Source organism: Silurus meridionalis, chromosome 1 (assembly GCF_014805685.1).
Source record: "Silurus meridionalis isolate SWU-2019-XX chromosome 1, ASM1480568v1, whole genome shotgun sequence".
Taxonomy (NCBI): domain Eukaryota; kingdom Metazoa; phylum Chordata; class Actinopteri; order Siluriformes; family Siluridae; genus Silurus; species Silurus meridionalis.
In genome coordinates, this window is record NC_060884.1 from 13,396,835 (window position 1) to 13,423,763 (window position 26,929).

Consider the following 26,929-nt stretch of genomic DNA (forward strand, 5'->3'; position numbering starts at 1 on the left):
TTATTAAATTCCACTGATAAAGGGAGTTGTCTGGGTTGTAGTCAGTAATCCAGTTCATCCCAAAGGTGTTCAATAAGGTTGCAGTCAAAGCTACATAGCAGACAACTTAAGATCTCCAACGTCAACCAATGTAAACTACTGTATATCTTCTAGAGGCATATAGTTGGGTCTTAAAGTTCAAGTAAAGTGAAAATTAAATGCTATCATATCAAAAGACATCTTGTACATTTGTGTGTCTCTGACTTTGTATTAACAGATTTGGGAAGAATCATGTATAACTAAAGTATGTGTCCCAATACCTTTGTCTCTATTTAATATAAATAAGGTTTGGGATAAAGTGCAGTAAAAAAAAAAATAATTCAAAACTGTGTTTAAAACTGATAGCCTTTAAACTGTTTGCTTTTTAAAATGTCTTTAAAACCTTACTCCAAAAAAACGTGTTTAATTTTAGACTTTGCTATAATCCGAAAGTCTTACTTAAAGGCAAACTGTGCAGTTTTAGATGAGAGGGTAATGCAATTTGCAAAATAATGAATTCGGTTTAAAATGTTAGTAACGGCAAGGAGTGAGACGAGGCAGCTCTCTGAAGTCAAAAAGTCATCCGTAATGTCAGTGTCATAAGAAATTCTGCAGGACAGGACACTTATCTGTCCATGTGATATAATACGATTTAATGGATGGATGAATGGAGAGATAGACAGACAGACAGATAGTGATGAAAGGTAAATGGTAAATGTGGTTAGAATTTTGATCATCTTGGCTGTATTGCACCGGTTTTGAGGTCTGTTCTTTGATGTGGGATTGAACAAACGTAAAAGAATATATGACCTTGTTTACACCTGACATTAACATCCGTCTTGAACGATCCATTTACAAGTGGACAGCCAAAACACATAGCTGTTTGCACCTGGCTTGATGAATGTGTCTCCGGTGACCAGCAGGGATCAGATTTCATATGTCGTTTCCACATGGGGAAGGCTGTCACTCGCATTTATTACTCCTGTCTTCCTCTGCATTCATTTTCACTGAAAAACTGTCCAGCAAAGTCCTTTTTTGTACATCTACGAGCTGTTTGAAACATTTTCAACTGCGAAACTATATAAAAGATCAATAAGAAAATGAAGTAAGCTCAACACTAATTATCTCTTCTGTTTATAGTCAGTCTCACAATGATTATATGTATTTACAGTCAATACAGTTCTTTGCATCAGCTGTTCTTTTTTCATCACCATGTCACAATAGACCTTGTACTTAGAGCAGTTCATCTACAATAGAATCAGCCAGGGCACGTTAATACCTGTTCTTAACCCTTTTAAATGAATTGTTGATAAACAGTAAAACTGTACACTTTCATTTTAATATTTCACTCATGTTTGTGATTAAATGAAAGTAGGGTGAGGTCTGGTGTTTCCTCGGAAATATCCTGAAAATATTCAGGGAAATGGTTTCCTAGACCAATTGGGAAGTCTGTTCAAGTTCAGCGAGAATTATTAGTTGTGTGCTTCCTGATGCATGCATTTCCAGGTCTCTGACTCTCATGAGATGGAAAAGATAGAAACAAAATGATTAGTCGGCAATAACGCACCACCTTTCCCCCCTCTGATTTCACTCGCAGCTCTGACCGGGAAAATTAATGGGCCAGTCAACAGGCTTAATTGTCTCCAGTTGCTCTCACGTTAATTATTAACATGCTTTCATTATAACCTGTGTCGGCACTGGTTAGCCAAAAAGGGCAGGAGGCAGTGGATAGAGAGAGACAGAGAAAAACAGGCCGATAGATAGGCTGCTTAAAACAAACGAGGATTTAGCAGTGAGAAAAGAAGGAATTTAGTGATATAGGGCGAAGGAGTATTTGAAGGTGAAAAATAGAGTCAGGGGCAATTTCTGCTAGCCAAGTGTTACAGAGATGCTATTTGAGCGGTTCAGCCCGGCAGAGCGGCCCAAAAGCAGATATTGATTTTTTGGGAAAAGTCAATCTGGCTCCTCAATAAATATTATGGCAGCTGCTCAAACCCACCCAGAGCCATGGCTTCAAAATGTCATAGCTAGAAACAAAATGGAGCCCGGGGCTCGGCTTATCTATCCTTTAACCCTGTGTCTTCTCAGAGAGCTTACGGAATTGCAGGTCCAAAATTCAGCAGGAATCTGGTACACCTCCATTATACCATGTTAGCGTTAAGTCTGCACGTTGTGTTGTTTTTGAGATTCCGGACATTGTAGAGTATTCACAACTGAAATATGAGTTCAGTGAATTGATTCTTTAATAACTGTCATATAATGCAGATAAGAAATTTGTAATGAATTTAATGCCTAAAGTACAGACTTTTCACAGATCAGCGATTCAATAGTGAAAAGGGAAAAAGTTGAGTTTATATAATGCCATTCTGTCCATGAGGATGTGACCCCAGCAGTGTCCTGTATTTTATAAATAAATGTGTACATGTTATATGTACATGTATACATTATATATACTCTTTCTTTCTCTCTCTCTCTCTCTCTCTCTCTCTCACACACACACATACACACACATATGTGTTTCCTCTGTCCTGTAACACCTGCATATTCAGAAATCAGCAGGTGTGCAGCATGTGTGTCACCCGAGCATGTTATCTTACCAGATGAGCATCAGTAATTGGCCTCATTTCTAATGTACTAATTTTAGCAGCACCTTTGCAGCTGGGAAAAGAGAGTGTGATACAGAGAAAAGGGGCGACAGAAAACATGAAGACTTTAAGATTTATAAATACTTGACAGGTCAAAGAGCGTAAACACAATCTCCCCCGAACATTCTCCTCCATTCAGACGTAGCGCACTTGTTTATTTATTTATATTTATTTATTTTACCCATGACGACCATAAAATTGCCTTTTGAATTGGAACACCCCATTTCAGGGACTGCCATGAAATAATAAAAAAGCAGCATATTGACATGTCAATCCCTTCTTTTACTTCTGCGGCGTATTTCTTAGGAATGTATTTTTATTTTTTTCATCTCTAAAAGCGGTGTGATTAGTTTTGAGTTTTCCCAACCAGCCATCTAGCAAAAAAATGTGGGCCAAGTGTATTTATGCTTTTGTGTTTTGGCTTGTCCTGATTTTTAAAATGTGTTTTATATTTATATTCATTATCTTTTCTTTGATTTCATTAGGGTAGATGGTCAGCCTTAGTTTAACGTTACTCTCTGACAGTACCACCATTTGTATGGTATATGGTACATATGTATACCATTTGTACCACTGTTACTTTTTTTTGGTCCACTATTTCCAGATGAAAGATATATATTAAACTATACATAGTTAATGTAGAAAAAGTAAAAGTGTTTTAGTGTACATTTTTGTTCCTCAGGACCCTGACTACACTCTATGGTCATTTTATATTGTATGTTGTTTTATCCTGCATGTGCTGTCACATGTAATCCATCTCAGGTGTTTACAAAACAGCAGATGTCCAAGATGACAGACAATAGCTAGCCAGACTACTACCCTTCACACTTAGCTTTGTCTGTTTCTGGCCAAGTGCTAGTGTGTGTGTGTGTGTGTGTGTGTGTGTGTGTGTGTGTGTGTGTGTGTGCTGGGGGATCATGGGACACGGATTGCAGTGGCACCAGCCAGGCCCATCTGTGCATCACCTGATTCGGGCACTGGGGAGTCTGCGTAATGGCTGGGAAGAAATGGCATTTCTGGGCCGCGGCGGAGGGGTAATTAAAGAGTGCAAGCCATGCAGAAACAGCACATCTGGATCCAGCAGTCTTGGGTGCAGATAGTGGTGAGGTTGAGGACATCTCAGCTCAACTGTTCAACTGTTAGCTTTAAGGGGTTAGTGGCATTGGACTAATGATATTGAAAAAAGAAATAGTAGGGAAAAAAAGAAGAAAAGAAGTTCCTTCAAATATTAAGTAAAACAGAAACAATTGTATATGAATCGGTTGTGAATTGAGATTAGCTTGAAATGTAGAACATAGTTGGCCAGTGACAACAATGCTCACATGGCTTGAGATTAAAATTTCAGTGAGACTGCAGCACTCATCTAAACTCTCCAGTAAGAGGATTGCTAGCAATGTTCACATAAGCAAATCATTTGTTTGAGTTTCACTTGTGTTTGAGGAAGCGGGCACAAGTAACAGACTGAAAAATGTCCTTATGCCCTCAGACTTACTTTAAACAATGAGTATTTCATATCTTTCACCCCTCATATGGTTTTTCTCAAGGTATAAAAATTCTCCAATAGGTCTAAGGGCATGTGTCTGTTTCAATAAAGATGATATATTTTGTATTTTGATTAGTGCACCGATAGCCGAATGAAGTGATTTACTTTAATCGCAGATCTATCTTCATTTATATAATCTGACCTGGAGAAAGCGTCATTGCTCTGCCTGTTATAGAATTAGTTTGAGATCGTCTTGAGATCATCTCGCACATTATGACAAGCGGTAATCTTAAAAAAGCGGCTGAAATCTCACAGTGTAAACCCAGTTTAATAGTGTAACAACACGTACTGTAACATTGTAATTGCTTTCACAGCAAACTTGGGAATCTAACAGTCTTGATTCTTATCTTGACTGGGCAAACTTTCAATCTCTGTTTCCCGACTGTCAGTGAACTTATGTACTTTTGCGCAAAATATACTTCATGCATACGATATCTTTTCAGCTTTTTTAGTTTATTGTATGTGTAGTGTATATGTACCCAGTATTTGTGTTAATTCTGCAATGAAAAACCTACCTGATTCTCAAAGGGATACATATTTACAATTACAGTGCCTGTCAAAAGTTTGGAAACACCTAGCCTTTTACCGTTTGCATGCTCCTTTTGTTTATATGCAACAAACTAGGTCATTTAACGGTATGAAGATTTACTCTGACCAAATAAATATATAAGTGTGCAAATGATTAACTTTATTTAGTTACTAAATAACAGCTTGACACAGTCTTGAAACAGACCAGACAGGTAGTTTTTCCAGACATTCGGCTAAAATACTTGGTATGCCCCCCGTAATTTTTTCTGACTGAGGTTATCTCAGAGCAGTTCAATAAAAATTAGATTTGCTGACTCGGCAGGCCGTTCCATGATAGATACCACTCCAGCCAACAGTTTGCTTGCTAAATAACACTTACAGATATTAGGCATTTGCTTCGGGTCATTGTCTTGTTGTATGGCGAAGTTGGATCCATTTAGCCGCAGTCCAGATGGAAATGCATGATGCAGAATTATGGACTGGTAGCCATGTTGGTTCAGTATTAATTTTTTCTGCTCCAAAACAACCCCAAACCATTACGCTTCCAACTCTGTGTTTGACCGTGGGTGTGAGGCAGTCTATCTACTGTCCTGTTCTCCTACTTACATAAGTTATTCTGTTAGAGCCAAAAGTGTCAAAATTGAACTCATCTGTCTACAAAACGTCCTTCTAGTCATTCACTGTCCAATGCTTGTGTGTTTGTTGCAGACCAGGTGTTTCGAAACTTTTGAGGCACTGTACATCTTTAGTTGTTAATTTTCATAACCCCTCATTTTAACATTATGATAGCATGATTAGTAATTTTGCCTGGATTAGAGGAGTGGGGGTGTCTTATTTTCTGTTGCCTGTTTGAAATGTAAAAACAGAATAAAAAGAAAAAGTCAACGCATGATGCCTATTTCAATTTGCAAAAGGCCGTAAATAAGCCTTCGTCCTATTCAGCTCGTTAGCATAATGAAGATGTTTGAAAAAAATCAGTATCTGTAAACAAATTTTAGGATATTGTGGCATGGGCATAAAAGCTGAATTCACTAGAGTGGATTGCTGGATCAGACCCAGGAGGCGTGTGCTTGTAGCCAACACTGCAGTTGCATTAGATCACCAAGAGCTGGCTGTTAGCCATGGCCGTGCTCAAAAGCAGGACGGCTAATGCAAATAATGTTTTAATGAAAGATATCAAATAGAGACATCCACAGGAATATCATGTGGTTGCATCAGAAACAGCAAACACTAGATCTAACAAAAAGTGAACAGGCTGTGGAGTGGATAAAACCGAAACCGAACCGGGATGCTCTAATGACCTTTTATGTACCAGGTGGAAGAATCCATTGTTTATCAAGAAAGGAAAATCCCAAAATCAGACTGCTCATTGATTAAATAACTGCAAGAGTCTCTGATCTTTATCCAGAATTAAGATGGAAAGAAACATGATATCCTGCATACACTTGCGTTCGATGTGTAACATGCTACATTGCTATGCTATAGTAGCTCAAGCCCTAGCCACAGGTGGCCCAGGTTACAGCTGAGAATGTGAACCACAGCGGGTGTTTGCACTTCTGCGCGGCTAAGCGGAAGCAGCACAGGGTGTGTTCCTTCCATCTCATTTCATCCAAACTGATGCCTTCCACAGAGATTTTTATCACCCTTTCAAAAAGTCTGTGTTTTATCTTCCGTATCTTCTGTGTCCAATGATTTCACAAGTTTTATTTTACGTAAGATTTGAAGCCTACTGTATTATAGCTCATCGTAACAAATGTCAGTATTTAAGTATTATTTTGTACCACAGGGAAATGAAGCTCTTGAAGTATGTCCACTTTATCGAGTTATGAGTTTCCTTATGGATTCATAACCCAAAGAATTGTTGGAGAGTAATTGCTTTAAAACGTTCAAATAACAGCTTTTTTTTTTTTTAGGGTGTACAAGGAAAGTGCTATAATTGGCTAGAATTATTATTAGAATTATTGATGTTGGTAATTATAGTGCAGTGGTGGTGGGAATGAAGAATAATCTTTCTACTGGAGAGGTGGTAGCTTAGTGCAGGGGTGGCCAACCAGTCAGAGACAGAGAAATTGTTTACTGTGTTTCTGCAAAGAGCCACATCATACACATGGGCAAACATGAACATCACCCATCCCTTCCTCTTACATACACACACACACCTCTGCTCTGCCAGATTTATTGTAAATGTCACACACCAACATAATGACAGAAATTGACTCCTACAGTTCTAGACCACAGGACAATCATTTTCAACAATGAACATTGTGTGCATTGTCTCACACACACACACACACACACACACACACACACTCTTAGTTTAACCAAGTCCACAAACAAAAATATAATAATTTACAATAGCGTTTTTCTTTTACTATGCATGTTACTTAGTGGGACTTTTGGCATTCCTCGCCTTGAACAATCCCCTTCAAATCTGCCTCGTATTCCGTTGTTGCCACTCGAAGCAATTCTTTCACATGGGTGTCAGTCAGAACAGATGCTTTGATTTCACGTGTTACAGGGTAGAAAACACAGACTTTGTGTGTGTGTGTTTTTATGTGCGTGTTCACTTTGCTTCAGTTCAACACGGTATTTGCTCAAATGCGCATGTGCACCAGATTAATATACCGCAGGGGTGGGCAATTAATTTTTACAAGGGGCCACGTAAGAAACCTGAATTGTGTCAGAGGGCCACACCAACGAGAATATTTTAGGGATGCACCGAAATGAAAATTCAATTCAAATGGCAATGAATTCGGAAATTTTTGTGTTATGCCTTTTGCCTTGGCACCATCACTGGAAAACTTTCCTGCCTTTTAAAAAACGTCTGTTACAGACGGAGTGCGCATGCTTGGATTGACTTTACTTTTCTGCGCCGCGTTCTTCTCATATTTAGAATGGCAATCGGGATGTGTGGATTTCAGGTGATAAATGAAACCCAACTTGGAGAAACTTTTTGCAGATACACCCCCTCTTGAAATTTCAGCATTGCATGTTTTGCAAATCGCTATCCGCACACCGCAGACATGTTGGCTCTTATCCAGATAACCGTGTGCTGGCTGCGCTTTTTTATTGCGTCATTACAATTGTGTTTCTGCCGTGTTGTTTCGGTGATTTAGGAATTCGGTCGAAAATTTTCGGTGCATCCCTGTAATTTATGATTGGCCTCATGCGGTCCGGACAGGGACGTACAAAGGGACGGATGTGGCCCGCGGGCCGTAGTTTGCCCAGGTCTGATATACTGCAAAGTGTCCCAGTAGGGGCAAGCTCATTGAAGTCTTAAAAATACCGTATTGAACTCAAGCGAAGCGAACACGCACATTAAAAACAAACACACACAAACTTCGATATGAACGTAAGAGCCGCATGAAACCAGCCAAAGAGTCGCATGTGGCTCACGAGCCGAGGGTTGGCCACCCCTGGCTTAGTGGTACCTTTCTGCTGGGGACGTGGTAGCTTAGTGGTACCTTTCTGCTGGGGAGGTGGTACTGTAGCTTAGTGGGTACCTTAGTGGTATGAAACCATGAAACCTGGCATGAAACCAGCCAAAGAGCCGCATGCGGCTCGCGAGCCGCGGGTTGGCCACCCCTGACTTAGTGGTACCTTTCTGCTGGGGAAGTGGTAGCTTAGTGGTACCTTTCTTCTGGGGAGGTGGTAGTTTAGTGGGGTTCCTTAGTAGTGCCTTTCTGCTGGGTAGGTGGTAGCTTAGTGGGGTACCTTAGTAGTGCCTTTCTGCTGGGGAGGTGGTAGTTTAGTGGGGTACCTTAGTGGTACCTTTCTGCTGGGGAGGTGGTAGCTATTTGGGGTACCTTAGTAGTACCTTTCTGCTGGGGAGGTGGTAGTTTAGTGGGGTACCTTAGTGGTACCTTTCTTCTGGGGAGGTGGTAGTTTGGTGGGGTCTCTTAGTAGTACCTTTCTGCTGGGGAGGTGGTAGTTTAGTGGGGTACCTTCGTGGTACCTTTCTCCTGGGGAGGTGGTTGTTTAGTATGGTACCTTAGTGGTACCTTTCTTCTGGGGAGGTGGTAGTTTGGTGGGGTCGCTTAGTAGTACCTTTCTGCTGGGGAGGTGGTAGTTTAGTGGGGTACCTTAGTAGTACCTTTCTGCTGGGGAGGTGGTAGTTTAGTGGGGTACCTTAGTAGTACCTTTCTGCTGGGGAGGTGGTAGCTTAGTGGGGTACCTTAGTGGTACCTTTCTGCTGGGGAAGTGGTAGCTTAGTGGTTTAGCATTGGAGCTGAATGTCATTAGATCAAATTCCAGTTGCACCAAGCTGTCACTTCTGAGACCCTGAGCAAGGAGCTTAACCCCATATCTGCTCTGTTTTTCGAGTGATTAACGCCTGACAAATCCTGTAAATGTAAACGTACCAAGACTTGGATTGGTGTTAAAAAAAAAAAAAATTGCTGTTTTGTTCATGACAGCCAGCAAATGTGTCTGATAGTTCTTATTATGAGCTTGTTAGACCTCAATTTGAAGGTTTGTTTGTAGATGCTTCTGTTCATTTCAAGCTTAAAATCTGTTGCTATTGCTTCTTTTTAGAAATAAATGCTGAAAGTGGTGTATTTGTAAAAATACATCCAGTAATCTTATATTGGTTTTATTAGAATCATATAATAGCAAATGCTTGATAAATCGAGATATCTAAATATTTTACTTGCTATGATGTCATGCTTCTGCAGACAGAATGATGCATGTGAGGTAGGAAAAACACTTACAGCTCAGAGAATGTAAAAGCATGTGCATACACACACACACACACACACACACACACACACACACACACACACACACACCAGCATCCCCTCTCCCCCAATCACACACATCGTGGTGCGTTAAAATGAAAGAATCCACTAATTAAACTGATAAAAGTTGAGCCAACACGCTTCATGGCTACGGTGTGCCGATTTCTGAATGTCAGTGCGGATCACGAGAAAGGAGTGGATGGCCTAACTTTGATGTTGCACTCGCTATTATCAGAAATAATTGAATTCCTCCTTCCATCTCTTCTTCCTCCCTCCAAACTCCAAGCATATTCAAAATTCAGATCCTACAGTCATTCAGCTGCACGCCTTCTCACTCAGCGCAGCAGTGCTCCTTCAAAGCCATGAGCTCTCAAGCGATGTCACAAGCTAGGTTGGTCTTCGAGCTAAGGGTTCATCGTGCAGGTTTTTTTTTTCCAGGCTTGGCTAAGCTTCAGAAAGCCTCTTCACGTCAGGTCAGCAGGCTAATTATCACGGATGAGACCCTAGGCAATTGAGAATGTCTGTGGAATTCTATCACGGCCTTTCAGACGGCTCCTATGACAATCGGTTAGCTCACAATGCACACTCAGTACAATATTTCCCAATTTTCCTCTGACGACAGTGATACCCAACTCACAGCCTGCATCCATCAAGCTCTCCGTCTCGATTGTGCCGTGTGTAATGTGTTTTTAATTGCTTACGGAAAAGTCTGTGCATGTTTTTTTCTCCTCTATCCAAGTCTATATGTCACTCTCTATCAGTTATGGACAGACACACTGTTTAGAACCTCCTTTATTTTTTTTTTCTGTTTTTTATTATTATTATTTGAACCAGTGCTGCACATCTCTCACATTTCCTATCCGCCAGATGCTGAAAATGTCTGCGTCCATGTCACTGTGAGACAATGGGGTCTTCCTACAGAGCGCAATGTGCTCACGCAAGCATAAAGACATTGGAAGATGGACAGACCAGCTCATATGTTGCTGTTTAATGAGAGTCTGGTCTGTCTTTTCTTTATTTGTTGTTGTTGTTGTAAGCAGGCAAGATGCTGATGTGCTCTGACTGCACCTTAAGTTAGCTTTAACTATAAACGGCAAAATTTCGAAGGTAAAAGTAATTCAACCTAATATTTTTTTTGGACCATCCCAATTCGGTCTAGGAAGACTCTCTGAACGACTACAAGACAGGAAGTGACACAGTGGTTCGTTGATAAGATTTTTTTTTGACTATATAGCTCATTTACTGTAGGTGTCTCAGGTGTTTTTCTCCGAGTCAATATCAGAATGTGTAAAAACCAATGGTAAAGAACAATGTAAAACCAGTTGGTGCATGCACGCCATTAAATTCTCCCACGCAGACGGTTCTGCTGCGCTGAGCACAGTTATCTCATCCTGCACACGCAGTTCCAAACACGGTCCATATGGAAGATCTATTATAGTCTCATGACAGGTTTGAATTTATTGACCCATTGAATATGCTATCCTAAATACTTATAATCATACCTTAAAAGGGAAAATGCAATTGCATTTGTTTACGTGTTTCTGGCAATTTTACAATTTACCCTTGGATGCACCGGATTTGGCGTCCGTCATGGGAACACCCTGAATAATACCAGTCAAGCACAGCAACAATGCGCACACACATTCACACAAACAGACAATTTTAACCAACACAGACATTTTAAAGGTGCATGGAACTCCAAACAGAGCGTAAGCTACACTACATGGCTATATTTGCTATTATATTTGCTGTTATAATAACCTCCACTCTTGTGGAAAAATGTTTCACTAGATTTTGAAATTGTGCTTGTGGATATTTGTGCTTATTCAGCCACAAGGGTGTTAGTAAAGACAGTTACTGATGTAGGGTGAGGAGCCCTGGGGTGCAGTCAGCGTTCCAATACATCCCAAAGGTGTTCAAGAGGGTTGAGATCAGACCTCTATAGCAGCCTCTACTCAAACTGCTAACTATAAAACTATATCTTTGTAGAACTGGCTTTACAGAGCTCTATATACTCTATATCTTCCACTTCAATGTATGTAAACCATCTTCGTGGAGCTGGCTTTGTACACAAGGGCATTGTCATGCTGGCTCACAAACATTTATCAAAATTAAGTTTAGTTGAAATCAGCTAGCTTTACTATATGAAATAGGGAAACTTGTGTAAACCCTGTGTAAACCCACAGCTGCTAAGATTAAACAAATGCATCAGTGTTTGTGCACAAATTGAATATACAGTGGAACCCCGTTGTACGAGCATAATTCGTTCTTGAAAATTGCTCGTGTGTCCATTTGCTCGTATTTTCGAACTGATTTTTCCCATAGGAATGAATGTAAAAGTGATTTCATCCGTTCCGAGATCTCATCCGATTGATTATTTCTGCACTTAAAAAGTATTTGTAGCCTATTTTTAAAAACAAATACACCGCAAATTACCATAATATAAACATAATTTAACACTTACTCATGTGATAGTGGTTGATTGCGAGTGTGAGACGCACAAAACGCTTATCCTCCTTAAATGCACCCTCAGATCACTGGAAAATAGAGAACAATCATTAGGTCACATTAACTTTAGGAGAGGCAATCCCCTGCCTATCTGCTCCCGGACCCGCCCTCCATTCACAAACCGCCGCTTGGCCACGCCCCCGCTGCCACAGTTACGTTTTTGCTGCACTGAACAACGAGAGCGACTGAGTGATACGTCATCAACTAAGCGACTGATGCGACCCTCCGCCGAAAACGGGGAACCGGCAGCGTGGGTTTGCTCGTGCCTTCGAAATTTGCTCGTGAAACAGGGTAAAATTTTGCGAACGAGGTTGCTCGTATCTCCGTTTGCTCGTACTATAGGTTGCTCGTACAACGGGGTTCCACTGTATATTGAATTAAGTGAAGTAAGAAGCAGGAACACTGACCCACAGACAAACAGGGGTCTTGAGTTTGATATTGAACACATTTTACCTTGCTCAATATAGACTAATATTGAAAACATTTGCCAACTTACTTATCTATGTAAGGTAATAACTTTGCATGAATGTAGTGTACATATTTGTCAGTTGTCAGATGACACTACCCCAATATTTTCAGGAGGTTGTTGAGATGAACACATAGTAAAAAAATAAAAATGCACCAACAGCACCATGTAAAAGCGGTGTTTCACATCAATAATATCGTGTCCTTGTTCTATGACCTCTGCTGTATAGCCCAGTGTTAGAGTCTGAGGCAACAGCTTTGTTGGTTTAGAATGTATTACATTTAAGGCCTGAAGGTAACAAGTATAGAAGTCTGTTAAATGGGTTTGCTGTGTCTGAAAACCAATTTTTAGTTTCATTTCTGTGTTAACAGGTACATTCAGGGTGCCTCTTCTCCTAAAGATATGGTCATCATTGTGGATGTGTAAGTATTCCCAACTCACACACACACACACACACACACACACACACACACACACACACACACACACACACACACACACACATTGTCCTTCTCATATTTATTTACTAAAACAGACACACACACACACACACACACACACACACACACACACAGAGACATGACTACAACGGTTGTGGTGCTCTAGTGCCACCTGTTGGTTGAAATATTCACACATAAAGCATTTCTGATGTTTATCAGCATTATTTTCATATCGCAGTATTATTTTGTTTCTTGAAAAGTGTTTTAGACGATACTGCCAAAGACAGATGTTATTAACTTAATATATTGCAGTTATAGAATAGAAGAGCAATATAGATTAAGAGGAATGAGTGTAGTATCTTTAGCAACAAGCGGAAGTAATGAAGTTTAATTATGAGAAAATCTTGCTGAATGTAATATACAGTTGCACTAAACATTCGGAACCATTTATGAAGTGCCCTTCAGTTTTTCCACTATTATGTACTATATACATGTATACATATATGTAACATAAACTATACAGGATTGGCTATATATATATATATATATATATATATATATATATATATATATATATATATATATATATATATATATATATATATATAAGTGCTAGTTTAAGTGTTTTAGAAAGAGGTAGGTCTTTACCTGTTATTCGAAGATAAACGTAAACGTGCCAATCATGTGGCAGCGGCACAATGCTACAGTTAATCATCATCAAAATCGGAGAAAATAGGATTCCAATAACCTTGATTCAGCACGGTTTGTTGTAGCCCATCCACCTGGATGTATGATGAGTTGTGGGTCCTGAGATGCTTTTTTGCTCACCGCTGGTTTTTTGAGTGGTTCTTTGAGTTCTGGGCAACTCGTACCACTCTTACAGTTCTCTCCTGCCCTTTCTCATCAACACGTAGTTTGTGCCTACTCACAAAATGATTTTTGTTTTTCACACCATTCTGTGTGGGAATCCAAGGAAAATTAGCAGTTTCTGAAATACACTGAAAAATCTTCTGAATAAAGATACAAAAAGCAAATTTTTTTTCATTTCTGATATTTGATAAGAACATGAACTAATGCGCCTCATCTGTATCTGCCTAATTGTATACATTATGCTGGTGCCACAGAATTGGCTGATTGGAGGATTGCATAAATAACAGGTGTTCACGTGTTTCTTATAAAGTGTTTTGATTGTCAATGCTGTTTCTCAGTAGCATAAACTGCTTTTTTTTATTATCCTCAAGAGACAATCATGCAAAAATGAATCTTCTATAAATTCTTTAAAAGAAGTAAGATCGGTAAGCTGCAGACTATATTAAACGTTTAATTAATTTCTGGATGAAATAAGGTCCAGGCATGTTTTTTGTACACCTGCTTAAATAAAAAATTATTGTCGGTGACCTGAGCAAAGCAAAGCTGCTGCTTCCTATTCCTCTGGGAATGTCTTTGGTTTGCCCGTGGCTTTACAGAGATTAGGTGGAAAAAAATTAAACAATCCCTCTATCCTTTAGCAAGTGTGCTCTTTCAAATGTACAAAGTTCTCTTTGCTCAACAAGAACATGACTGAAATACAAATACTGTTGTCTAGGACTGATGTAGAGTTAAAAAAAAGAAATGGAGTGATTTAAATAAAAAAATAGAAGGGGTACCCAATCACAAGCCTTTATATTCTTGAAATGAAGATGACATGACTGATTAGATTAGAGATATACAAAAGGAACAAATGTCACTTAAATCAATCTCTATATATTAATTTTTGTGCAGGCTAGTACAGTACAGTCTGCAAAAACCATTCTTATGTCCGTGTTTTCTACAAATCTGGCAACTAAAATCCAAACGCATATATGCCTTTTCTGCTTAGTTTTTTTCAACCAAGGACTTGTAAATCTCTGCTGAATCTTTGTTATTTGAGCTGTAGACATCTCCTCCATTTGCTTTTGTGACAATGACACATGCTCGGAAGCAGCCTTTGACGGACATGGCCGAAAAAACAGCGGCGCAAGATGCTTAGCAACAGGTGCTGCTTAGCAACAGCTTTTTGGTCCATATGTTTTCTCCTGCTGCGATTACAAGGCAAATGGTTTTTGCGAGAAAATGAAAAATATGTGTTCCAATGGCTTGTTTATGGCACACTGCCTAATGTACTTCTAATTGAAATTGTGTGATTGCTGTATACAGGGTTTTTTGGTATACAAATTGTATTTGTATGTAGTGTGCCTTGTCAAAGGTTTGTGTGTGTGTGTGTGTGTGTGTGTGTGTGTGTGTGTGTGTGTGTGTGTGGGTGTGTGTAGGAGCGGCAGCGTTAGCGGACTCACTTTAAAGCTGATGAAGACCTCTGTGATTGAGATGCTGGACACACTGTCTGACGATGATTATGTAAATGTAGCACAGGTAAGGGAACACAAACGTACACAAAAACACACACACACCCATATATAGATAGTTCACTCATTACACATGTCAGTGCTAACTGCTGAATGAATGCTTAGTTTAAAAAATGCTTAGACTTTTTAGTGATTTTTATCATTTAAAATGCGTGCAAAACAGTAGTATTGACAGTGTATTGACCTTTTATAGAGTGTGTGCTCACCTCTAAGAAGCCAACATTTAAAGATGGCTAGAAAAAGTGTAATTCTTAAATTGTAAATCTTTGATTGAGTTAATTTTATACATAATTTTGCAGCTGCATCTTTGTTTTAAAGTCAGCCAGATGTAGATTTACGTCCATATTAAGCACTGGAAAAGCAAACTTTCTTGAAATGACATGGGGAACCCATCGTTTTCTGGCTGACACCGGATTATTAATCATTAGTCTTCCACAACTATACAGCATGAACGTGTTGGAAACATGATCAATATGAGCATATTGTATATAAAAGTCTTTTGATAGGCAGATGACACTTATGATTATGGCAGCAGTTCTTAGATATAAATCCATAGAATCAACAACAGAAAAAAACAGAATCAATATATATTCTATAATAGAATCGAAAACAGCATGTAAACAGCATGTAAACAGTTTGTAATAATGAAGTAATATAATATGGGTGGTGCTGAAGACATGGATGTGTGAAGTAAGTACGAGTGTGTGTTGAGTCCAGGTTGTACATGTACAGATCAGTAACACAGTTGAGTGTGGGTGTGGTTTTTTTTTTATTACATTTGCTAAAGATATGATCTACATAACTTTTTATTTCAGCATACTTTAACAAATGTCTTCATCCTTTCCATCCTTCATTCAATCACTCCCTCGATATGTGGAATTGTCAGGATTTTCTTCTTTTAAGAGAAATTCTTGAAGCTCGACATAAAATGCTAAAGAACCCATTGTGCTAGTGTTAGCCGCTAGCCACTTCCTGGAGTCTTTAGTCGTTTCATGCATGCGCAAAACAAATCAAACAAATACGGTATGGAGTAAGTAGCCACAGTGACACTGCACTAACTGTAGTTTCTCTTTTATACCTCTGGAACTGTTGTGTATGTTTTTAAGTTTAATAATTATAATAAATGCAATTAGAGTGTGAGGCAGAGACTAAACAATGTAAACATTGTATAAAGAATAAGTGTACACAATGTATATACACTTATATACACCATATATGTGTGTGTGTGTGTGTGTGTGTGTGTGTGTGTGTGTGTGTGTGTGTGTGTGTGTATACATTGTATACACTTATTGTTTAAATTACATTAACCAAGTTTGGAGATCCAGTGCAAACCAATGGACCCCCACACACATATGCCACACAGGGGCTAAGCTCTGCCTCTGAATGAGTGTATGTGTTTCCTAATCACAGCTTTGACTGCGCAATATAAGCAACGCCATCTAAATGCCACCACAGTGCATTTCACTGCCCTTATCAAAGAAACCCAGGCTTGAGCCAAATCATAAAAGAGTGTGCGTGCAGTATGTCTTATTTTCTTTATATTCATAGTCTTACATACAAAGAAATATCAACACTGTGGAACTTAAATATACGAATAGCTTTCCCCATAATCCAGAAATGTCAGTCCATTTCCAGCTTGACCTTCAAATGAGAAATGACTATTACAATTCCTTCAGAAAATTGAGGTAAAGTGTACAACTAATCATAAGCATGCACAAGTAGGTCTTCTGTAGAACCTAGGGTTTACTGTCAAAAGGTGCACACATGCTCTCTCACACACACACACACACACACACACACACACAAACACGCAGTACGCTGATGGAGTTTAAGCAATGTTTCGCCTGATGTAGCAGGAGTTAATGTGCAGGTGAGTCAAAGAGAACTGACTGTGCTGGAGCTACACATGAGCGTGCACACACACAGATACATGCACAGAGATTTACTTTATTCTGTGCTGAAACTACTAACTTCATTAAGCTAGGAGCTAAAAAACGAGAGAATAAAATAACAGATTAAGACGCTTAGATCTAATGTCTCAGCCGAATATGTCTTTTCACATGTCTAAATATTTGAAGTGTTTTTTTTTTTTAAATATATTTTTAATTGCCTTTTTCATAGAGCTCTAATAAGAACTTGATTTTTTTTCCTCTCCCTGTCATAGTTTAATGAAAAGGCAGACGCTGTTGTCCCGTGCTTTAAGACGCTGGTCCAAGCTAACGTGCGAAACAAAAAGATCTTCAAAGAGAAGGTGATGAACATGCACGCGAAGGGGACGACCGACTACAAATCCGGCTTTCAGTTTGCCTTTGAGCAGCTGCTAAATGTAAGACTGCATGCTTTCCTACACAAACACACACATCTTTAGCTTTAATGTTCAAAAAACAATTCACAAGACTTCCAAATGGTGCAACAGAAAGGTGTTTGACCAGTTGTATGGAAATCAGCCAGCCATGGCCAGGCATCAAGAGAGCACAATTGGCACATATGCTATCTCCCAGCAATCCCAAATCAAGCTAGCCAATCACTGGCATCTCTGAGCTCATGAATGCAGAAGAGGATGGATAGTGTTTTCCTCCTAATGTGTCACAACATTCTTAAAAGGCGTAGAGATCGGCTTTATATGTCTCAGAGGAAGGGTATGTCCTGCTCTCTCATGTTTCCAGTTGTCATGTAATAAAGTAAAACTAGTTGGCGGGAATTGGTGAGAGAATTGGGGAAGAGTTTTCAAAAATATATATTATTATTTAGGGCTTGAATATGTGTGAAATTGGACAGAATAATACAAGTAAAAATAAAAAAAGAATGGTTTGTACTAATTTATAGACTATTTATACATCTTAAAACCATAAAATAGTCAGATGGAACCTTCTGTGGTCCCAATTTATTTCATATTTGAGTAGTGTAACCCTCTCATGCTAGAGGGTAAGGCTTTCTTTATATACTGTGTGGGTTTTCGAGTATGTGTGTGCATGTGTGACAGAGAGCACGAGAGAGAAAGAGAACATTAGTTTTTGTTATTATATGTGTATTATATTGTGTCCAAAAATCCTTGTTTTTGTGTATGTGTATGCGCTTATGCGTAGCGGCATATGCGTCTGAGCTTTCATCATTGGTGCATGTCCACAAATCAGTGTGTGTGTGTGTGTGTGTGTGTGTGTGTGTGTGTGTGTGTGTGTGTGTGTGTGTTTTGGGAACCTGGCTCTCTAATAGACCCTGATGATATGATTGATGAGAGCGGCTGCGAAGAGATGGGCTGCAGACGCACAGATGAATTTGTATTCTCTGCCTGTTTGACAGAGTAGGAGAGCGAGCCAAGCTTTCAGCCTCACTTTGTGCTCGCCTTAGCGCCCTCCAAACTCAGCAGTCACTCCAAGCGCTGCCAGAGCCAAAACTACTAAAGCATTTTAATCACTGCCCGCTGCGGCCGACGTTCCTGATTGGTGGAGGGGAAAGCAGCTGAGATCTGTAATTGCAGCCGTATTATTTATCTTTATTAGTATCTTGTCAGTGATCCGGCATTGGGCAAATGTCAATGACAGCTGTGATTGGACAGGAGAGAGAGGGGACTTTGAGATAGCTCTTCAGAAATAGGACGACAGGGCAGCAGTTGGGCACGATTGCAGACGTGTGATTAGAAAAGCACGCACTGACGCTCCATCTCTCTAATAGACAAAGGGAGGGACTGATGAAACACTGTCATTATGGGGCAGATGTACTCAAGTGTACATTGGCGGTTGTTTATCTAGAGAATGGAGTCTATATTATTATTGCTAATTGTTTTCCAATCCCCCATCCCTTTTTTCTCAGGAGACCAGCGCTCCAAGGGCAAACTGCAATAAGATGATAATGATGTTCACAGATGGAGGAGAGGATCGAGCTCAAGAGGTCTTCGAGAAGTACAACTGGCCCAATAAAACAGTGAGTGCGGCGCTGACAATCAACGCAAAAAAAGACAAATCTCCTCTTCACATGTCCTTGTGTCGAGCTGTCCGAAATAACTTAAAATTAGAATGTCTAGAAATAAGCCACTCAGCCCCGTCTCTCTGACTAATACCTAAAGACTCCACATATACAGACTTCTCTATAAAATCCTCTACTTGTTCGATACTTGACACATCCTATAAAATTCCAGTCTATTTACTAACATGGCTTGACATTTCTTTCAGCACATAAAGGTCTTTATTAATAAGCATTTCAGTGTTTATATTGTGTATTGGCTTTAACACATAAATAAATACTAATACCAAATACAGTTACAGGTCAGAGCCTTACATTATGACTTTTCTGCTCTCATAGGTTCGAGTTTTTACCTTCTCCGTGGGGCAGCACAACTACGATGTTACTCCACTGCAATGGATTGCATGCGCCAACAAAGGTGAAGGTTTCCAATATTTTCCAATATGTTTTCTAACAACGTAGTCTTCTCAATGACACTTTGACCTCTAATGTCTTTTCTAGATCAAAAAAGTATTTAAATAAATATTTCCAAATGTGTCTAGTATCCTAAAGGATTTTGATTGATTTTAATTGATATCTTCATGGAGAATCTGGGGGTGGTGGGGGATTGTAAGCAGGGGACATTAGACACGAGGCAGGAATGCATGGTGTATGGGACACCAATTACACATTAGACTCTTGCACATTTAGATGAAATTTAGAATAGCCAGTCCACCTACAGTGCCAGATGAACACTGAAAGTAATTCAGGATTATGCTGCATTACCAATATAGTTTGTATTGTAATTATTTTTTTAGATATACAAAATAAATACAGTCCTAACCATTTTTTTGGGACACTGTTGTCCAATCTTTTCCACAAAGGGCTGGAGTGGGTGCAGGTTTTCAGTCCAACAAAGCCACACCAGATAGCACCTGTTTAGATCTTCTTTTTCAATTGTCTATCAGGTGTGGCCCATGTTTGGTTGAAAGGAAAACCTGCACCCACTCTGCCCCTTTGTGGAAAAGATTAAACACCCATGGCTTAGAAGGCAACATGTTTTCTGTTATAAAATCACACATTAACTCCAACACAATTTCTAAGGTGTAAAACAAAAACAAAAAAAAAACCTTAACGCATTTGATCCACCCCAGCAATTTCGGGGTATTTTCTTGTTCATGTTTCTGCTTCTCGATTCTCGCTCTACCCGCCTTGTCCTCAGTGGCCTTTTTGCATTGCTTCCTCGTGCTCAGCACTCTCCTAATAATCATTACTCACCCGGTTCTCTGATTAGTCAATTGCGAACAGTGCCAAAGTGCTCCAGTAGTCCTTTCCTGATCCCCTGCACTCCTAGCCCCCCTCAAGTTTCTAATTAATTAGGCGAAAAGAGACTGGCTTTCCGGCGATAAATGTGACTTCCCTCCATCACCAGCCAAAGCAGTTCTGACTTAAGGATTAGCTTTTTGAGTGGCCATGTTCTCCACTCTAATGGCAGTTGTGAAGGGGACCAGATTGGCACAGCAGGCACGAAGGTTTTTCCTTCGCCTTTCTCTGTGGACTTGATCTCCAACCCGCCCCCCTTTTCCACAGTGTATGCTGCTATCACAAGACTGCAGAGGAGCACGCTTGACACTCTTACAAAGGCAAGATGGTGCCTTTGGTGTACAAGACACTCGAGATCACATGTCCTATCAAAAGCATGCAGACACGAACGCATTCTTACTAGAGTGTAAAGCGAAGGTCCCTCATCCTACGCACACTCTCTCCTTCCCATATCCCTTATACACATGCAAATGGGCTTTGACAGGTTGAGAGGTGTACTGGCAGAGTTTTGCTCTGTGGGTATTGCTTTTGTTGAACATATTGCATGAATGACAGAGCAATTTATTCACTTAAGGAAAGAGGATTCAGTTGTAGGTAACAATAAGAGACAAGTGTTTGACACAAGTAATGTGTGTCATCTCAGTTCCCCCAGTGTCCATCAGTGAGACTAGTTCACACACCTACTGTACCTGATGACAGTGGCTGAACCTAAAACGGTTCATCATTCATTTGAGTAGACCCCTTTGCACGGCAGGTCCCCTAAAATGGCCTTCTTCCTTATTCAATTTTGTGATACAGGTAGTCATCAACTTACAACCATTCGACTTTACAACCACAATCGCTAGCCGCGGCATACGACAGTGCGTACCAGCTTCCGGCATCATTTCACAGTACTGTAAATATAGCCTACTCTACTTATGACCAAATCGTGTTATGACCGGTCTGTCGGTCCCAATTGTGGTCGTAAATCGACGACTACCTATATATGTGTTTTGTCAGGGCTATGCTGCTGGTGTCAGGTTGGCAGGTATGGAAGCAAGTACAAGTATGCATGGCTTTATGTGATATAGCAATCAAAGACAAGGAAGAAGCAAAGTACAGGCAATGGTAAGGTGATCAACAAACAACATAGACCAGACCGGGCAAGAGCAAGTCGAAACAATATCGTGAACCAGAATAAATATCAGAATATCAAGGCTTGGTGATGTAACCATATTAACAGAGCACAGAGCGAATGCTTCACAAAAAGTAAATGTGCAGTGAAGGTGCTTTTATATCATGTGACTGACTAGTAGAGTGCAATCAGTAGTCAGTGAACTTTATCATGAACTTAAAAGTGTCCGTTAGGGCTGTAAGATGTAGTCTGTGGCAGCCATGATTGTAGGCCATAGTGTGCTTTGGGAATTGGAGATCTGTGCCAATTCTGGCATTCACATGACAACCGTGTGCTTAATGTTCCCAATCAAGGGTTGCCCTTAATAAACAGATCTGAGGGGAATGAGCCTAAAAGCTAAGTACACTATGTCCAGATTATGAGCCATTACAGGAGGCAGGTTTATAAGCCGGTGCCTGTTTACCAAGCCACAGACATAATGTGGTCAGGCTCATTAACTCTTACAAGGGAAACTGACTTTGTTCAAAATAAATATTGCTTTTCTTTATGAATATAAGCAGATGAATAGGGTGACTGAGTCATGGGTGCATGAGCTGTCTCGTTCAAAACAAGCCACTGAACGCATTCACCAGAAACAATAATCACTCACAAGTGGCTTAAAAGCTGCCCTCAACACAAGAACAGAAACATTGCCACAACTAATTACTTAACGAGCCACTAATGTCTCTTCTGTTGTAAAAACTATTGTGCTCGATTTACTGAAAGCATCTCTGCAGCAGTACCACAGTAAAGCTGTTTGTGTTAATCAGAAGTGCTCAAATATGCTTAAGTAAAAAACAGGATGATGGGTGCTTTTGAAGCGCTTTAAAATGTATGTCATTAGAAGGTCAATAAAAGATAAAAAAAAAGAGCTTTAACCAGAGGGCATGAGCATCAATTTCCTATTTAATTACCTATATATTGCGTTTTCCCTAATATTGTTACTAGAGTGTGGTTTAATAATGAAAAAAGAAACCCATTTAGAAAATGATGCAATCCCGTTGCAGTGACGCAAACATGAAAAGAGGTCCTCATATGTGCTGTGTTGATTAGTGTCCATGTGTTTACATGAATTTGACCATGGAAGTTAGATTTTTTTAATTACAAAAAAACATTAATGTCACTACTCAGACTAAAGGCAGTCCAAACCGCACGTATACTAAAACATAAGGTTACACCCATGTGGGTTTTTTTTTAGACTTCAGGTGAGCCCAATGCCCTCTTAGAATAAGATGTCATAATTGTTCATTTTTAACTTTGCCAACTAAATCTGTCTTGCCTTGTATGTTGTGTTTTCTGATAAGACTTTTTTTGTTAGTACTGTGACAACCTGATCAACTGTCTGTTAGGACCAGAAATTATGCTTAAGCTAGGGCTTGCCAACATTTTTTGGCCAGTTTAATTTTTCTAATATTCTCACAGACTGGTTAGTGGGTGTTTTTGTGTTTTAAAGGCAAGGGGGTTGGTATTGGTATATAATTGACTTTTTAAAAAATATATTTAACTGTTGATTTACGTCAATCTATCAAATTATACCTTTGTAATATATGGCTTCACGTATTACACACATGGGGCTGGTGTGTGTGAACTGCCTATAGAGACAAAACTGTGTTTTAGATACGAGGCATATTTGTAGACATTTACCCCAGAAGGTTTTTGTGACTTATTAACAACTCTTTAATGACTCGTTACTGGTGGTCGGGGGCTTCTGGCTTAAACAGTCAAGCACCGCATTCTGTTTTTAATACGTAGAGAACAGAATCTTAGTTTGGAAATGACCAGTCTCTGTCCTTACCTGTCTTTTTAACACAACCAGATTACAATGGTTGGTGTCTGATGTGCTGTTTTATTTTAGTGTGTGCCCCCTTCACATCCTGCTTGTCTTCTTCTTCTTTTCTAAATCAGATTCTGGGATGATATAGTTGCTTTTTTTATATAGATTTATATTTGATAGTATATAAAGAAGTAACGAATTGGGAATCGCATTATGTCAGAAGCGTACTGCCATGCTTCAGCCGCATAAAAAGAATTGACCTCTGCTACATGGTAGAGGTCATTGGCTTCCCCCTTCTGCTTTCCAGATTTGATTTAATGACTTGGCAACAGTAAATCCATGCTACAGAGTAGAAATAGTTGACAAAAGAACAGAAAATACACATCTGTTCAGGGCAAATGCAAAATCTCAAACATTACATGCCTTCACAAAGGTTTTTTTATTATTATTGGTCTAGACAGAACATCGTATCAAAGCTGTACTTGTGTAAATAAGTTTTTTTTACTTTTTTTATGAATTCTTTCTGAACAAATACAGCATGTTTATTTTTGTACATTTTCAGGATATGCTTGGGTATTCATGTGAAGTTTATTGACTGCCTGTAATAGGTGACTTTGGAGTAAACAGGTTTTCTTTGCCTGTGGTAATCACGCTGCACATGCGGCAAGCAGTGATAAGGCTGGAAAATGCTGGAGAATTCCTCTAATATCTTTGCTATTCATATTGTGACATGACAGGTGGCATTTTCGGACACGGTATTTTAGACCTGAAATGAGATACAATCCAGCTTTAGTTGAGATTTTATATATATATATATATATATATATATATATATATATATATATATATATATATATATATATATATATATAGAGAGAGAGAGAGAGAGAGAGAGAGAGAGAGAGAGAGAGAGAGAGAGAGAGTGACAGAAAGAAGGAGAATCTTATCATGTAGGGTGAAGAACATCACTTAGTTATTAGCATTCTGCTGCAGCCATTTTGCAGCTCGTTGTGCAAACACTCCTTACTTTAATAACCTACTGAGCTGTGCTTATTGACCCTGCTAGTGTCTCTGCTCTCCATTTAATCAGCCTAATCCTAAGCTTCAGCATGCTCAATGACCTACACACATAAACACACAGACACACACACACACACACACACACAGCCATTGTTAGTTGTAAAAGTGCACTGAATCACAGTCACAGTAAAGTAAGAAACACTCAGACATCATACAGTCATGCTGTAACTCTGGAAACTAGCCAAATGTAGTGCAAAACATTAATTGTTCATTATTAATATTGAGAAACACTATTTATATTATCTCTATATTACCTTTATATTACTACCTACCAATTTAAATCAATTCACCATCATGCTAAAGCAGTGCAATACAAAAAATATGGACTTTGACATATGGATATTGACTCACATAAACTGGATAGCTGATGCTGAATTTTTTTTATAATCTTTAACGGCCCTTTTTGTAAATCTGTGCCATTGATGGTTTGGCTGAAAGGACTGGAACCCAGTGTGGTCTTCTGCTGTTGTAACCAATCTTCTGAAAAGTTCAATGTTTTGTGCATACTAAGATGCTTATTACTGTATCACTACAGTATATTCATTGAATTCATTTTTATTTGTATAGCACTTTTTAACAAGGGACATTGTCTCAAAGTAGCTTTACACAGATAATGTGGTAAGAACGAATGAATAAGATGTTCTTTATAAGTCAAGTCAGGTCAAGTCAAGAGGCTTTTTATTGTCATTTCTACTATACACAGTGGTACACAGTACACAGAAAAAATGAGACAACGTTCCTCCAGAACCCTGGTGCTACACTGAACAACATAAAGCTACAACAACACAAAACTACATAAAGGGCATCACGTGCAACCTAGTGCAAACAGTGCAGACGAAAAACAGTACAGACAGACAGACAACACAAGACAGTGTGGGACAATACACATAACACAGGATAGCGCCAACCAGTAAACCTACTGTATATACATCTGAATATACAGTACTGTGGAAAGAGGACTATAAAGAATATGAACAAGTGTATATGTAAACAAACACAATGCAGTGCAAAAACAGCAGTAGCAGCAGACAAGAGGTGCAAAAAACAACATGTAAACAGCATGCAAACGGTATTGTGTAAAGTGTAATTTTGTCCCTGATGAACAAGCCGGTGGCGACTGTGGCGAGGAAAAACTCCCTGAGATGGCATAAGGAAGAAACCTTGAGAGGAACCAGACTCAAAAGGGGAACCCATCATCATCTGGGTGGCACCAAATGTCTATTTATTACAGATAAATGATGTTGAGGTGTGCAGTGATGGTGATCAAATGCAAACTGTAGTCCTGAGTCAGTGTAGCAGACTGTTGACATTAAGTACAGTTCAAATTCTTACTCAAAGCTCCTGTGTTACTCCGTAATTATTACAATATCCTTCCTGGCAGCTCAAAGCAATTTTACAGTTTTAATTTGCTTCCACCCACAAAACTGTCAGTCACGTAATACTTTCTTACAGACTACTGTGAGTGTCAAAATCCCAGGAGATAATCTTTCACACACAACAGTAAATGGTATCAGTGCATGTAGTACTTATCAATATAAATGAATAAAGTGAGTGATCTCTTTAACATCATGTTGGTTGCTGTGCAGTTAGCAATGATATCCTTATGGTGAGTATTAATAGTGTTATTATCTGAAGATGTTGTCTGATGTGGTGCTCCGACAAAATCTTTAGACAATAACAGGAAATGCACGATTAATTGACCAATACAAGTATCAGCTAACTTTATCAATAAAAAATGAGCACAAAATGTGATGATTTGGCAGTAAATTGTAGATACGTGTGAAAGCAAGGGGAAAGCAAGCCCACAGTGGTCAGTGCTCTTCGAAATGAAGCACTCTCATGCATGACAGTTTCTCTGCACTTGACTGCTTCATGCACACATTTGTGAAAAGCATAATTTACACTTCACCTTATGCTCTTTCTTTAATGTCTATGCTCACTGATACTGCGCAGTGTGCTCCGGTTAACCCTCCTCGCATTCTCTAATCGAAACACCAGGTTACTCGTATTGAAGTGGGATTCAGTAGTACTATTTTTGAAAAGTACAGTTTGCAGTCTACTTTGATTTGATTATCAATTGTGATGTGCACATACAAATCTTATAATCAGGTGTCCACACACCCTGGTCCATGATGTATCTAACCTAACCATTAGATTCACGTGTTTTTTTTATAAACATCCATTTGTTGTTATAATTAACCAATAACCTTCAGTCGTCTGGGAAGATGGTCTGATAGATTTTGGAGTGTAGTTGTGGAGACTTGTGCTCATTTACCCACAGTGGTATTAAATCAGGTACTGATGTAGGGAGATGGTGCAGTCGGCATTCCAATTTATCGCAAAGGTGTTCAATAAGGTTGTGGTCAGAGCGTTTTCATTCCAGACCACTCAAGGC

The 26,929-nt window shown here is 39.3% G+C and overlaps 1 protein-coding gene across 2 annotated transcripts in view; it reads left to right on the forward strand.

Moving 5' to 3' along the window:
* cacna2d2a (calcium channel, voltage-dependent, alpha 2/delta subunit 2a) overlaps positions 1-26,929 on the forward strand; it is a 223,636-nt gene that overhangs the window by 167,990 nt on the left and 28,717 nt on the right. For both annotated transcript variants that reach the window (XM_046845532.1, XM_046845542.1), the window contains exons 9-13: positions 12,816-12,866; positions 15,173-15,272; positions 17,430-17,591; positions 19,076-19,186; positions 19,565-19,643. In XM_046845532.1, coding sequence (XP_046701488.1) covers positions 12,816-12,866; positions 15,173-15,272; positions 17,430-17,591; positions 19,076-19,186; positions 19,565-19,643 — 503 coding nt within the window. The remainder of the gene's footprint in view (positions 1-12,815; positions 12,867-15,172; positions 15,273-17,429; positions 17,592-19,075; positions 19,187-19,564; positions 19,644-26,929) is intronic.